The 17,265-nt window shown below is 37.6% G+C and overlaps 1 protein-coding gene across 1 annotated transcript in view; it reads right to left on the reverse strand.

Moving 5' to 3' along the window:
• TACR3 (tachykinin receptor 3) overlaps positions 1 to 17,265 on the reverse strand; it is a 114,155-nt gene that overhangs the window by 63,611 nt on the left and 33,279 nt on the right. Inside the window, exons 2-3 of the mRNA XM_003257465.2 lie at positions 10,651 to 10,839; positions 8,652 to 8,802 (exon numbers count right to left, since the gene is read on the reverse strand). Of these exons, the coding sequence (XP_003257513.1) occupies positions 8,652 to 8,802; positions 10,651 to 10,839 (340 nt within the window). The remainder of the gene's footprint in view (positions 1 to 8,651; positions 8,803 to 10,650; positions 10,840 to 17,265) is intronic.

Below are 17,265 nucleotides of genomic sequence, written 5' to 3' on the forward strand. Positions count from 1 at the left end.
ATGCACACGTATGTTTATTGCGGCACTATTCACAATAGCAAAGTCTTGGAACCAACACAAATGTCAAACAACGATAGACTGGATTAAGAAAATGTGGCACATATACATCATGGAATACTATGCAGCCATAAAAAATGATGAGTTCATGTCCTTTGTAGGGACATGGATGAAACTGGAAAACATCATTCTCAGTAAACTATCGCAAGGACAAAAAACCAAACACTGCATGTTCTCACTCATAGGTGGGAATTGAACAATGAGAATTCATGGACAAAGGAAGGGGAACATCACTCCGGGGACTGTTGTGGGGTGGGGGGAGGGGGGAGGGACAGCATTAGGAGATATACCTAATGCTAAATGACGAGTTAATGGGTGCAGGAAATCAACATGGCACATGGATACATATGTAACAAACCTGCACATTGTGCACATGTACCCTAGAACCTAAAGTATAATAAAAAAAAAAAAGAGCCAGGTATATTTTAAAATTTTATTATTTTGAACAATATGCATATTAGTGCCTAGATATCAATGGTCATACCAATAACTGACTGTAAAAGAAATCTAAGGACAAAGAGATTTATTATGAGAAGTCCATGACATAAAGGGCCATTTCGTATTATTTCAGCCTAGAATACAAACCAAGAGGAAGACATATAAACTGGAACTTTAAAATGTCTTACTTTTTTGAAATATTCTAGAAGGGTCACACTCCCAGTCTGAATTAGTATTTCTACTTTGAAATTGTGGAGTAATGAAATCAAAAGGTAATGTTTTGCCTTGCTCTCAACATTTATATAGAGGCAAAATTAAAAAAAAAATACCTCTTCCTTTTTGTTCCCTCTGGGACTCTGAATTCAAAAATAAAAGAAACACTCAGATTAAATTTTTATTTCTTTCTAGAAAAACATTACATGCCTATGAAGAAAAACTATAATCCACAATTACTGGGTTTACTTTAATTTGTTTAGGAGTATACAGTGAAATGTTTAAAAGAATCTAAACTAGAGGTGGAGCCAAGATGGCTGAATAGGAACCGCTTCAGTCTACAGCTCCCAGCATGAGCAATGCAGAAGACAGGTGATTTCTGCATTTCCATCTGAGGTACCAGGTTCATCTCACTAGGGAGTGCCAGACAGTGGGCGCAGGACAGTGGGTGCAGTGCACCATGTGTGAGCCGAAGCAGGGCAAGGCATTGCCTCACTCAGGAAGTGCAAGGGGTCAGGGAGTTCCCTTTCCTAGTCAAAGAAAGGGGTGACAGACAGCACCTGGAAAATTGGATCACTCCCACGCTAATACTGCACTTTTCTGACGGGCTTAAAAAACGGCACACCAGGAGATTATATCCTGCCCCTGGCTCAGGGGTCCTATGCCTACGGAGTCTCACTGATTGCTAGCACAGCAGTTTGAGATCAAACTGCAAGGCGGCAGCAAGGCTGGGGGAGGGGTGCCTGCCATTGCCCAGGCTTGCTTAGGTAAATAAACCAGCCCAGAAGCTCAAACTGGGTGGAGCCTACCACAGCTCAAGGAGGCCTGCCTGCCTCTGTAGCATCCACCTCTGGGGGCAGAGCACAGACAAACAAAAAGACAGCAGTAACCTCTGCAGACTTAAATGTCCCTGTTTGACAGCTTTGAAGAGAGTAGTGGTTCTCCCAGCACGCAGCTGGAGACCTGAGAACAGGCAGACTGCCACCTCAAGTGGGTCTCTGACCCCCGAGGAGCCTAACTGGGAGGCACCACCCAGTAGGGGCAGAATGACACCTCACACGGCCGGGTACTCCTCTGAGAAAAAACTTCCAGAGGAACAATCAGGCAGCAGCATTAGTGGTTCACGAAAATCCACTGTTCTGCAGCCACCGCTGCTGATACCCAGGCAAACAGCGTCTGGAGTGGACCTCTAGCAAAATCCAACAGACCTGCAGCTGAGGGTCCTGTCTGGTAGAAGGAAAACTAACAAACACAAAGGACATCCACACCAAAAACCCATCTATACATCACCATCATCAAAGACAAAAAGTAGATAAAACCACAAAGATGGGGAAGAAACAGAGCAGAAAAACTAGAAACACTAAAAAGCAGAGTGCCTCTCCTCCTCCACAGGAATACAGTTCCTCACCAGCAATGGAACAAAGCTGGATGGAGAATGACTTTGACGAGTTGAGAAGAAGACTTCAGACAATCAAACTACTCCGAGCTACGGGAGGAAATTTGAACCAATGGCAAAGAAGTTAAAAACTTTGAAAAAAATTTAGACACATGTATAACTAGAATAACCAATACAGAGAAGTGCTTAAAGGAGCTGATGGAACTGAAAGCCAAGGCTCGAGAACTACGTGAAGAATGCAGAAGCCTCAGGAGCCTATGCAATCAGCTGGAAGAAAGGGTATCAGTGATGGAAGATGAAATGAATGAAATGAAGTGAGAAGGGAAGTTTAGAGAAAAAAGAATAAAAAGAAATGAACAAAGCCTCCAAGAAATATGGGACTATGTGAAAAGACCAAATCTATGTCTGATTGGTGTATCTGAAAGTGACGGGGAGAATGGAACCAAGTTGGAAAACACTCTGCAGGATATTATCCAGGAGGACTTCCCCAATCTAGCAAGGCAGGCCAACATTCAGATTCAGGAAATACAGAGAATGCCACAAAGATACTCCTCAAGAAGAGCAACTCCAAGACACATAATTGTCAGATTCACCAATGTTGAAATGAAGGAAAAAATGTTAAGAGCAGCCAGAGAGAAAGGTTGGCTTACCCACAAAGGGAAGCCCATCAGACTAACAGCTGATCGCTCAGCAGAAACTCTACAAGCCAGAAGAGAGTGAGGGCCAATATTCAACATTCTTAAAGAAAAGAATTTTCCACCCAGAATTTCATATCCAGCCAAACTAAGCTTCATAAGTGAAGGAGAAATAAAATCCTTTACAGACAAGCAAATGCTGAGAGATTTTGTCACAACCAGGCCTGCCCTAAAAGAGCTCCAGAAGGAAGCACTAAACATGGAAAGGAAGAACCGGTAACAGCCACTGCAAAAACATGCCAAAATGTAAAGACCGTCAAGGCTAGGAGAAACTGCATCAACTAACGAGCAAAATAACCAGCTAACATCATAATGACAGGATCAAATTCACACATAACAATATTAACTTTAAATGTAAATGGGCTAAATGCTCCAATTAAAAGACACAGACTGGCAAATTGGATAAAGAGTCAGGACTCATCAGTGTGCTGTATTAAGGAAACCCATCTCACGTGCAGAGACACACATAGGCTCAAAATAAAGGGATGGAGGAAGATCTACCAAGCAAATGGAAAACAAAAAAAGGCAGGGGTTGCAATCCTAGTCTTTGACAAAACAGACTTTAAACCAACAAAGATCAAAAGAGACAAAGAAGGTCATTACATAATGGTAAAGGGATCAATTCAACAAGAAGAGCTAAGTATCCTAGATATATATGCACCCAACACAGGAGCACCCAGATTCATAAAGCAAGTCCTGAGTGACCTACAAAGAGACTTAGTCTCCCACACAATAATAATGGGAGACATTAACACCCCACTGTCAACATTAGACAGATCAACAAGACAGAAAGTTAACAAGGATACCCAGGAATTGAACTCAGCTCTGCACTAAGCAGACCTAATAGACATCTACAGAACTCTCCACCCCAAATCAACAGAATATACATTTTTTTCAGCACCACACCACACCTATTCCAAAAGTGACCACATAGTTGGAAGTAAAGCTCTCCTCAGCAAATGTAAAAGAACAGAAATTATAACAAACTGTCTCTCAGACCACACTGCAATCAAACTAGAACTCAGGATTAAGAAACTCACTCAAAACCGCTCAACTACATGGAAACTGAACAACCTGCTCCTGAATGACTACTGGGTACATTACAAAATGAAGGCAGAAATAAAGATGTTCTTTGAAACCAATGAGAACAAAGACACAACATACCAGAATCTCTGGGACAGACTCAAAGCAGTGTGTAGAGGTAAATTTATAGCACTAAATGCCCACAAGAGAAAGCAGGAAAGATCTAAAGTTGACACCCTAACATCACAATTAAAAGAACTAGAAAAGCAAGAGCAAACACATTCAAAAGCTAGCAGAAGGCAAGAAATAACTAAAATCAGAGCAGAACTGAAGGAAACAGAGACACAAAAAAAACCCTTCAAAAAATTAATGAATCCAGGATCTGGTTTTTTGAAAAGATCAACAAACTGGATAGACTGCTAGCAAGATTAATAAAGAAGAAAAGAGAGAAGAATCAAATAGATGCGATAAAAAATGATAAAGGGGATATCACCACCGATCCCACAGAAATACAATCTACCATCAGAGACTACTACAAACAACTCTATGCAAATAAACTAGAAAATCTAGAAGAAATGGATAAATTCCTCGACAAATACACCCTCCCAAGACTAAACCAGGAAGAAGTTGAAACTCTGAATAGACCAATAACAGGCTCTGAAATTGTGGCAATAATCTATAGCTTATGAACCAAAAAGAGTCCAGGACCAGATGGGTTCACAACCAAATTCTACTAGAGGTACAAGGAGGAACTGGTACCATTCCTTTTGAAACTATTCCAATCAATACAAAAAGGGGGAATCCTTCCTAACTCAATTTATGAGGGCAGCATCATCCTGATACCAAAGCCTGGCAGAGACACAACCAAAAAAGAGAATTTTAGATCAGTATCCTTGATGAACATTGATGCAAAAATCCTGAATAAAATACTGGCAAACTGAATCCAGCAGCACATGAAAAAGCTTATCCACCATGACCAAGTGGGCTTCATCCCTGGGATGCAACATACACAAATCAATAAATGTAATCCAGCATATAAACAGAACCAAAGACAAAAACCACATGATTATCTCAATAGATGCAGAAAAGGCCTTTGACAAAATTCAACAATGCTTCATGCTAAAAACTCTCAATAAATTAGGTATGGATGGGATGTATCTCAAAATAATAAGAGCTATCCATGACAAACCCACAGCCAATATCATACTGAATGGGCAAAAACTGGAAGCATTCCCTTTGAAAACTGGCACAAGACAGGGATGCCCTCTCTCACCACTCCTATTCAACATAGTGTTGGAAGTTCTGGCCAGGGCAATCAGGCAGGAGAAGGAAATAAAGGGTATTCAATTAGGAAAAGAGGAAGTCAAATTGTCCCTGTTTGCAGACAATATGATTGTATATCTAGAAAACCCCATTGTCTCAGCCCAAAATCTCCTTAAGCTGATAAGCAACTTCAGCAAAGTCTCAGGATACAAAATCAATGTACAAAAATCACAAGCATTCTTATACACCAATAACAGACAAACAGAGAGCCAAATCATGAGTGAACTCCCATTCACAATTGCTTCAAAGAGAATAAAGTACCCAGTAATCCAACTTACAAGGGACGTGAAGGACCTCTTCAAGGAGAACTACAAACCAACCACTGCTCAATGAAATAAAAGAGGATACAAACAAATGGAAGAACATTCCATGCTCATGGGTTGGAAGAATCAATATTGTGAAAATGGCCATAGTGCCCAAGGTAATATATAGATTCAATGCCATCCCCATCAAGCTACCAATGACTTTCTTCACAGAATTGGAAAAAACTACTTTAAAGTTCATATGGAAGCAAAAAAGAGCCCACATTGCCAAGTCAGTCTTAAGCCAAAATAACAAAGCTGGAGGCATCATGCTATCTGACTTCAAACTATACTACAAGGCTACAGTAACCAAAATAGCATGGTACTGGTACCAAAACAGAGATGTAGATCAATGGAACAGAACAGAGCCCTCAGAAATAACACCACATATCTACAACTATCTGATCTTTGACAAACCTTACAAAAACAAGAAATGGGGAAAGGATTCGCTATTTAATAAATGGTGCTGGGAAAACTAGCTAGCCATATGTAGAAAGCTGAAACTGGATCCCTTCCTTACACCTTATACAAAAATTAATTCAAGATGGATTAAAGACTTACATGTTAGACCTAAAACCATAAAAACCCTAGAAGAAAACTTAGGCATTACCATTCAGGACATAATCATGGGCAAGGACTTCATGTCTAAAACACCAAAAGCAATGGCAACACAAGACAAAATTCACAAATGGGATCTAATTAAACTAAAGAGCTTCTGCACAGCAAAACAAACTACCATCAGAGTGAACAGGCAACCTACAAAATGGGAGAAAATTTTTGCAACCTACTCATCTGACAAAGGGCTAATATCCAGAATCTACAATGAACTCAAACAAATTTACAAGGAAAAAACAAACAACCCCATCAAAAAGTGGGCGAAGGGCATAACAGACACTTCTCAAAAGAAGGTATTTATGCAGCCAAAAAACACATGAAAAAATGCTCATCATCACTGGCCATCAGAGAAATGCACATCAAAACCACAATGAGATACCATCTCACACCAGTCAGAATGGACATCATTAAAAAGTCAGGAAACAAGAGGTGCTGGAGAGGATGTGGAGAAATAGGAACACTTTTACACTGTTGGTGGGACTGTAAACTCGTTCACCCATTGTGGAAGTCAGTGTGGCAATTTCTCAGGGATCTAGAACTAGAAATACAATTTGACCCAGCCATCCCATTACTGGGTATATACCAAAAGGATTATAAAACATGCTGCTATAAAGACACATGCACACAAATGTTTATTGCGGCACTATTCACAATAGCAAAGACTTGGAACCAACCCAAATGTCCAACAACGATAGACTGGATTAAGAAAATGTGGCACATATACACCATGGAATACTATGCAGCCATATAAAATGATGAGTTCATGTCCTTTGTAGGGACATGGATGAAACTGGAAACCATCATTCTCAGTAAACCATCACAAGGACAAAAAACCAAACACCACATGTTCTCACTCATAGGTGGGAATTGAACAATGAGAACTCATGGACACAGGAAGGGGAACATCACACTCCGGGGACTGTTGTGAGGTGGGGGAGGGGGAGGGATGGCATTAGGAGATATACCTAATGCTAAATGACGAGTTAATGGGTGCAGCACACCAACATGGCACATGGATACATATGTAACAAACCTGCACATTGTGCTCATGTGCCCTAAAACTTAAAGTATAATACTAATAATAAAAAAAATCTAAACTAATATGAAAGAAATAAATGACAGAAATTAACCAGGTACTATAGTGAAATTATTCTGAAATACACAGAATGTAACATCAGTTATTGAGTGTGATGATACCTAAGATATAGCTATAAGAAATTATCCCAAGAAAAGAGTATCTTTCAACATGAGCAAGATGTTGTATAAGGCAGGTTGAAATTACAAAGGGGAGAGAGATACTGTTCATGTAAAAGGGCCATGTTTTTGAAGCTCTCCTTGCTTTAGGATTTGTTTGTAGGTGCCAGAGGCCATTTGGTTATTTGTGCACATTATTTTTAAGAAAAGCTTTTTGAAAGAAAAATAAAATTGAATTACATACACAGTAGATATATTTTTGTACATCCTGAAATGAGTAAATTGATCTGGAAAAGCTCATTCTTACTTTTTGTTTTCAAATGCTAGAAATCATGGTAAATGTTAACCAAACATAAATGTGGTCTAGTATTGTCAATATCAGAGAAAAAGCACTATTAAAATGGAATCCATTTTGTATATTGCATTTTTAAAACCTGATTGATCACTGAGTTTTTGTAGCTAAGTGTTTTTAAGACTGTTGAATGATTTTTAAAGGAAATATCCATGTGTTGCTAGTAGTACTATGTAAATAAATTAGTCATAAATGGAACAAATAATGATTGGCATAAGCAGTAGGATTCATTTATCTTTGATAAAAACTCTCCAAGATACATTAGGTACACACCAACTGTGGAGAAAAGGATGGAATGTGTTTCCTTTTAACTCCACAAATTTATGAAAAAATCTAACTCACTTAGTTGCATGATGGTAGTAGAAAAAATATTAATAAAAATAATCCTAGTCAAATATAGACATAATATTTGAGGTGTTTTTGTTTCATGTAAATTAGAAACAGCCTTTTTCATGTCACTCAATAAATTATAAAATAGTATTAATACAGTCCTCATCCTTTAATCATACATATATATAAAATGTCTTATCAGGGGAAAGAACACACAGAGAAAGTGAGAGAGAAATAAAAAGAGACAAGAGGGGATGCAGGAAAGATAGATGTATATTAGAAATTATTGCACTTTCTAGAAGAGATGTCATTCCTGGGATAAAAGAAGCCTTGAGCAGATTATAGAATACATCAGAGGCATTCTTTTCAATAAATGACAAAGAAAGATAGAGTTGCAAAAATACAATCAACTGGAATAGTGAAATTTGGTGAAATTTTAGCAATTTCAGCAGAGTACTTAAGAATACTTTACAAAAGGCAATTTTTAAGAAGTCCTTATGTAATGAAGTTACTATTATATAACAAACTGATTATAGTATATGGACAGCGGCTTATACAAAACCAAAAGGAGAAAGAAAAGAAAAAAATTAAAGACATTAAAAACAAGAGTAGAGCATCAGATCATATTGTGTTAACGTGCCATGACTAGATTGCTTTTCTTTCTAATGTACCATAACCTATACAATTGCTAGGTAAACAACATGGACCAGTACCTTTCTTTTGGCCTTTAGCTGCTCATGATACTTGTCACAGGTATCTCCTGGGATTTCTCCTCCCCAAAGAGTAATTCCAACAATGGTGTATGTGATACCCATGATGAGCAATGGGAAACAGTACACCAGTATAATGACGATAATATGGTAACTACAAAAAATAAGAAAAACACATGCGGAAGACCTTATTGGAATGAAATATTGGGGACTGAATTTGCTCAGCTTTAAATCATAATTAAAACTACCAAGAGTTATTTCTACATCATCTCTATACATTCATCTCAAAATTCCATCAAAATATCATGCTATTGTCACTTATATTTATGTTTCAAATGCTGCCAGTTGATGTTGTCAATCTTTACTTGGTATATGAAAACTATAGCTGGGTCAAAGGGCTCAGTTAAACATATGTTCTCCTTGCCTAGAGGTTGAGGATGAATGACTTTTCACTGCTATGTACTCTGCTTGGTAATTGTTGAGCTAAACTAATTAAATGTATCATTGGAGGAAAAGGGAAGGGATAGAATAAATGAATCAACTGGCATATGTTTTCTCCTATATAGGACTATCTTCTATATTGCTGCAACATCAGACATACATAAACTGTTTTTCATTCAAATGGTGGGAAAACAGTTAAGTAGATACTCTGAGCCATAATGAATCCACAAGTTACTACAATTTTTAAAAATCAGGTAAAGACATTTACATGCAATTTTCCAGAGTCTGGGTCCATTTGATTGCATTGTTAACTTGGTAAAAACAAAGCAAAACAAAAAAAACATGTCGACATAGCAGTCAAACCAGAAGTATGCTGCTGTGAATTATCAAATTAAATTCTGATATTTAGTAGCTTTCAGTCAAAATTATAAGAATTCAATTAGAGAGGAAAAGGAGAGTAAGCCATACTACAAAAGCCCAAATATAATTTTACAAACTTTTGTATGGATTTCACTGTCTTGGAAAGCTTTAAAGTAATTAAAAAGTTTGTTAGAACGGTCTTCTCCAGACCAGGGTTTTTTTTTTTTTTTGTAAAGTGAATCTTAAATATCCTTGCCTTTCCATTTCTTGGTAGATTACTAAGTATTGATTTAAAATCAATGAGGAAATAATTCAGTCAACAAATAATTTGAAGATGATAACATTATCATACAATTAAGATGTATTAATAATAATGAATATAGTACTCAGTTTAATATGAGCTGTCTGATTTTCCTTAAATAAGTGCCTCCTAATATTTTTGTTCAAAAATCTGAACTTTGGGTAGAGCAAAGGTAGATAAAATGACTGCTTTAAAAGGCAACCATTATTTGTACCATTTGTTATTTTTAAAGGGAAAAATTGGTGAGTAAAATAGAAAATAAGTACTTTATTAAAATAAAATTTAAAAGATTATAATTTAAAAATAAAATGCAATAAACTACACAATTACATTATTATTCCTTTTTGCTCTATTTAAGGTGGGTATAAAATATGAACCAAATTTTACCATATATTATAGCATTTGTATTTCCTTTTCAATCTAGTGTTTATGTTTTTTAATGCTTTTTGCTTGTCTAGAGAGAAGTAAAAGAACACAAACCAAATCAAGCCAAAATAAAATCAGATAACCTACTAGGGTGCTCCTTCCCTTCAGCTACACTTCCTAAAAGAGCAATCAACACGTTTGGGCTTTGATTTCTTCCTTCTCACTCATTTCTCAATCAATAACACTGCTTTTCTTTGCACATTGCTTTTATCTTTTATCACTTCCTTCAGGAAACTCTCCAGTGCCATCCCACATAGATATCCTCATATTTCCAATTAAAAACCTTAGTAACTTACACAACTTATTGACCACATACAAATCATACCATATTACAGTATTTTTATATATTTCCTTTTCCAAATAATGTATGAACCCTGGGGGAAATGTCAGTCTTATTTAATTGTTGCTCCTAATCTGTAGTTTCCTAAGTGTTTGATAAACTGAATTGAAAATCATAATAGAGAATTAACTTACGTGAAATGTTGTTTGGGACCTTCTGGCCATTGCACAAAGCAGAGAGTACGGCCTGGCATGACTTTGGTTTTGGAATAAAGACATTGAGGGAAGGCAAGTAGAAATGCTAGAATCCAAATACTTCCAATGACAATCTTGGTTGCTGTGGCAGACAGTCTGGGTTTCAAGGGATCAATAATAGCCATATACCTATATAAAAACAAACAAAACCATTTCATTGGTTTTCTTTATAACAGAGTTTGAAATGGAGTTTCAAAGGTATTTCAAAGGCATTTCAATAGTTACAGTCATTGCTCTTTTGGGAAACCAGTTGATAAGGACTGCTTGAGTAGAGGCAGCGTAGAATGGTAATCATGGCATAGTCTAGGAATCAGGAAGATCTAGGTTCAAATTCTACTCTGACACTTGTTTAAACTTTTTGAACCTCAGCTTTATTATTTTTAAAATTGAAATAAGAACACCCATCTCTTGGGGTAAAGTGAGGATCAACAGATGTAAGTCAGTGGTGCCCAGCCTTTTTGGCACCAAGGATCGGTTTTATGGAAGATAATTTTTTTTCCATGGACTGGCAGTGGGTGAGGGAGCGATGGTTTGGGGATGATTCAAGGGTATTACATTTATTGCACACTTTATTTCTGTTGTGATTCCGTTGTAATATATAATAAAATAATTATACAGCTTGCCATAATGTAGAATCAGTGGGAGCCCTGAGGTGGTTTTCCTGCAACTAGACGGTCCCATCTGGGGTTGATGGGAGACAGTGACAGATCATCAGACATTAAGTTCTCATAAGGAGCACTCAGCTTAGATCCTTCACACCTACAGTTCACAATAAGGTTGGCTTTCTATGAGAATCTAATGCCGCTGACCTGACAGGAGGCGGAGCTCAGGCAGTAATGCTGCACTGGGGAATGGCAGTAAAAACAGATGAAGCTTCTTAGCTCACCAGCCACCACTCACCTCCTGCTGTGCAGCCTGGTTCCTAACAGGCCAGGAGCTGGTACTGGTCCCTAACCCGGGGAACTGGGGACCTCCGATGTAAGTGAAAGATATTAATGATTTGGTATTATGCCTAACATATTAGAATTCATAAATGTCTGTTGAATGGAATTGGAAAGGCACTTAATAAGTGCTTACAAATACTGGTTTCACAGCTCAAAATCTTCATGTCTCCTCTGTATGTTTAACTTTTAAACATATAATTTCTAGAGAAATAATATGGATTATACCACGTACTTGACAAAGATGAGAAACTCCTATAAAAGATGTGGTCCACAAACCCATTTAAGAGCAGCAAGAGACAAGTTCAGAATTTCTGTGATTAATAAATCAAGTTTGATTGAGGCTATGCCTTCCTGTTATACCTCATATTGAATTCATACTGCATCATGAACATCTTCATGGTGCCTATCTGTGTAACTACATATAACACTGTTGTAACGGAAAAATATATTTGAGTCTCTAAAAAGTATACTTAAAGCATACTTAAATATGACTTTTGGAGGGCAACTTCTTGGGGAAGTTAGGAATTCTGTAAATATGGTAAATAGAGTCATGCTTTATTAACTTAGTACAGGAGTAACAATATAGCTGAAAGAATCAACTTCCAATTTTGAACTGGAGATAGCATGGCTAATTGCCAAATTCTAGCTAATGTTCAGAGACAAAAATAATATGTACCAAACAAATTAGCTTTTTGTATTTTAATAAAACACAATTTTTATATTGTTTCAATTCTACTTGTGGTCATTTTTATGTTTATAGAATATATTTTGATTTATGAAAAATTTTCAGACGTAATACTTTCATCAAAGAATGAATATCGCATAGGCCAAAAAATGTTAACCTTAAGAATAAGTATTTCAAAATAAGGATATTTTATCAATATGTTTATAACTCTTTGCTGCTGTAACTACTGGGCAGAATTAAATTTTCAGAAGATATTGTGAAAATTATCTATATAATATTCTTAATATTAACTATAGTCATGATTTACCTAAAGAAAGTAGTCTTAATTCATCATGTATAACAGCCATTAGGTAAACATGAAACTTAGATTTGAAAAATAATCGTATTTGTCCTTTTGTGACTGGCTTAATTCACTGCATGATTCCAAATATATGTAGTATCTGAAAGAGTGAAACTTATAAAAGCATAGAACATATGATGATTGCTGGGGGCTCAATGAGTATAAAGTTTTAATAATGCAAATAAAGAAGTTCTAGACTTGTGCTGTATAACATAGTACCTATAGTTAGCAATGAATTATCATGAACTTTATCATGTTAAAAGGATAGAACCCATGTTAACTGTTCTTAACACACACACACACACACACACACACACACACACACACAACAAATACACATACATAACAACACAAGGAAATTTTTCGAGGTGATGGATATGTTTAGTGCCTTGATTGTGGCGATATCACGTTTTTCCAAGCTCATCAAAATGTATACATTAAATACGTGCATTTTTTTTGTATATCAAGTATACCTCAAAGCTTACAGAAACAGAAAAGTAAAAGTAATGATAAAAAAAAACCTAAGTTTAGGAAAACAGTGTGAACTCTACAAAGAAAGATAATGCATATGTTTCAATTAGGAGACTTTAAAATTCATCTCTCATGGTTATGCTGGTGAAGATAACAATAAAAAAATTATTGATTGTTAACCATAACTAGGGTACATAATGTATGTAATAGGGTTGCATACATCATATATACTTAATAGGCACAATAATCCAACCACAGAATAATAGTATTACCTCTATTTTACAGAAAAGAAAACTGAGCCTTAAAAGATTATAGGAATTGTTCATAATGATCCAGATAATAAGAGAAAGAGCTAGAATTTTAAGCCAGTTATGCCAGTCTTCAAAGACAATATAGATACAGATTATAGCTTTTGAATATAACCATTTATTTTAGGATAGAAGTAAATATAACCATTTATTTTAGAAGAGAAATATATATATTTCTCCTCCACAATATATATTTGTTAGATACTTATATATTATATGTGTGTGTGCGCGTGTATGTATGTTAGAGACACCTACCAAAGAATCAGAAGTAGAATTTTGCCATTTTGCATTTTTGAATCTAAAAGCCTTTATGTGTAACATTAAAACAAAGGTAAAATATATAAAGGAATTATATGTGGGCATTTCTGTTCCTGCTCATGTTGATTACAACTCACATAGCATTCATCTCAATATAGGAATTATTTCTGTATTGGTGTTTCAAAGCCAAGCACCTGTCAATAAATTGGTTGTACTGAACTGAATATCCCTCAAATCCCATTATAATCTTTTGCTTTGTTGCTTGCTCTGGCATCTAATGAATGCGATTTAGATATTTAGACAGCTGATTTTCTGAGACTAAAAGGAGAAGTGGAATAACACAAGCAGGCTTAAAGCCCTGTACAACTCCTGTAGCACAGATAACTCAAAGTAAACTGCAAATTGCATTGATTCTTCTGGCCAGTCTAATTAGTCTAATGCTAGAGAAAGTATTTGCTGAAATAATTTCTACCTGTTAGAAATTAATTTCTAACAGGGAAAATATTATTTTATTTGAATTATATGGAAATAATCAATTTATGTTCTCATGAACATGTTAGTGATAGTAGAGATACTGAAACTTCTAGCATACCTTTTTGTCATAGCTCGTCTGATCCATGATTCACTTATTCAATAAAACACTTATTGAATGTCTACTATGGTATTCCAAACACTAGTGATCCAACACTGGGCAAAAATGGTTTTCTGTGAAGTAGAAAAATACTTCCCAAATTGTGAGGTCCATACCATTTGTGAAGCAGACAAATACTAATCAAATAATGTCACCAATAAACGTAAATTACAGATGTGACAGCTGTTACGAAGGTAAGGCCAAGTGTATACATGAACTGAGAAAAATATACTTAGATTGTACTTCAATTTTCCCTAAGAAAAGTCATTCTAGGTTGAAACTGGGAAGGAAAACCAGGCAAGGTGGCAGAAGAGTGAGGGTTGCAAAGATTTCTGGTAGAATGAACAGCATGTGAAAACCTCCTATGTTGATGGTGGGTTTTTTTTTTTTGTTGTTGTTGTTTTTTTGAGACTGAGCCTCACTCTGTCACCCAGGCTGTAAGCGCAGTGGCATGATCTTGGCTCACGGCAATGTCTGCCTCCCAGTTGCAAGCAATTCTCTTGTCTCAGCCTCCTGAGTAGCTGGGACTACAGGTGCCTGCCACCATGCCCAGCTAATTTTTGTATTTTTAGTAGAAACAGAGTTTCACCATATTTAGAAATACAAAAGTTAACCTGGTGCGGTGGCACATGCCTGTAATCCCAGCTACTGAAGAGGCTGAGGTATGAGCATTGCTTGAGCCTGGGAGGTGGAGGTTGCAGTGAGCAGTGATCACATCACTGCCCTCCAGCCTGAGAGACAGAGGAAGACTCTGTCTCACAAAAAATAAAAAACATATATATAAAGAATGGAAGTAGGTGGAGCCAAGATGACCGAATAGGAACAGCTCCAGTCTACAGCTCCCAGCGTGAGCAATGCAGAATATGGGAGATTTCTGCATTTCCAACTGAGGTACCGCATTCATCTCACTGGGGAGTGTCACACAGTGGGTGCAGCGCACTGAGCATGAGCTGAAGCAGGGTGACGCATCACCTCACCCAAGAAGCACAAGGGGTCAGGAAATTCCCTTTCCTAGTCAAAGAAAGGAGTGACTGATGGCACCTGCAAAATCAGGTCACTACCACCCTAATACTGCACATTTCCAACTGTCTTAGCAAATGGCACACCAGGAGATTATATCCTGCACCTGGCTCAGAGGGTACTATGCCCACAGAATCTCGCTCATTGCTAGTACAGCAGTCTGAGATCAAATTGCAAGGAGGCAGCAAGGCTGGGGGAGGGGTGCCCACCATTGCTGAGGCTTGAGTAGGTAAACAAAGTGGCCAGGAAGCTCAAACTGGGTGGAGCCCACAGCAGCTCAAGGAGGCCTGCCTGCCTCTGTAGACTCCACCTCTGGGGGCCAGGCATAGCCAAACAAAAGGCAGCAGAAAACTGCAGATTTACATGTCCCTGTCTGACAGCTTGGAAGACAGTAGTGGTACTCCCAGCACACAGCTGGAGATCTGAGAACAGACAGACTGCCTCCTCAAATGGATCCCTTAACCCCAAGTAGCCTAACGGAGAGGCACCCCCCAGTAGGGGCAGACTGACACCTCACTTGGCTGGGTACTCCTCTGAGACAAAACTTCCAGAGGAACGATCAGGCAGCAACAATTGCTGTTCACCAATATCTGCTATTCTGCAGCCACTGATGCTGATACCCAGGCAAACAGGCTCTGGAGTGGACCTCCAGCAAACTCCAACAGACATGCAGCTGAGGGTCCTGACTGTTAGAAGGAAAACTAACAAACAGAAAGGACATCCACACCAAAACCCCATCTGTACGTCACCATCATCAAAGACCAAAAGTAGACAAAACCACAAAGATGGGGAAAAAACAGAGCAGAAAACCTGGAAACTGAAAATCAGAGTGCCTCTCCTCCTCCAAAGGAACGCAGCTCCTCACCAGCAATGGAACAAAGCTAGATGGAGAATGACTTTGAAGAGTTGAGAGAAGAATGCTTCAGATGATCAAACTACTACAAGCTAAAGGAGGAAGTTCAAACCCATGGCAAAGTTAAAAACCTTGAAAAAAATGAAACGAATGGCTAACTAGAATAACCAATGCAGAGAAGTCCTTAAAGGACCTGATGGAGCTGAAAACCATGGCATGAGAACTACAGGACAAATGCACAAGCCTCAGTAGCTGATTCGATCAACTGGAAGAAAGGGTATAAGTGATGGAAGATCAAATGAATGAAATGAAGCGAGAAGAGAAGTTTAGAGAAAAAAGAATAAAAAGAAATGAACAAAGCCTCCAAGAAATATGGGACTATGTGAAAAGACCAAATCTACATCTGATCGGTGTACCTGAAAGTGACGGGGAGAATGGAACCAAGTTGGAAAACACTCTGCAGGATATTATCCAGGAGAACTCCCCCGATCTAGCAAGGCAGGCCAATATTCAAATTCAGGAAATACAGAGAATGCCACAAAGATACTCCTCGAGAAGAGCAACTCCAAGACACATAATTGTCAGATTCACCAAAGTTGAAATGAAGGAAAAAATGTTAAGGGCAGGCAGAGAGAAAGGTCAGGTTACCCACAAAGGGAAGCCCATCAGACTAACAGCTGATCTCTCAGCAGAAACTCTACAAGCCAGAAGAGAGTGAGGGCTAATATTCAACATTCTTAAAGAAAAGAATTTTCAACCCAGAATTTCATATCAAGCCAAACTAAGCTTCATAAGTGAAGAAGAAATAAAATACTTTACAGACAAGCAAATGCTGAGAGATTTTGTCACCACCAGCTCTGCCCTAAAAGAGCTCCTGAAGGAAGCACTAAACATGGAAAGGAACAACCATTACCAGCCCTGCAAAAACATGCTAAATTGTAAAGACCATCGAAGCTAGGAAGAAACTGCATCAACTAACGAGCAAAATAACCAGCTAACATCATAATGACAGGATCAAATTCACACATAACAATATTAACCTTAA

This window comes from Nomascus leucogenys, chromosome 9 (genome assembly GCF_006542625.1).
Source record: "Nomascus leucogenys isolate Asia chromosome 9, Asia_NLE_v1, whole genome shotgun sequence".
Classification (NCBI taxonomy): domain Eukaryota; kingdom Metazoa; phylum Chordata; class Mammalia; order Primates; family Hylobatidae; genus Nomascus; species Nomascus leucogenys.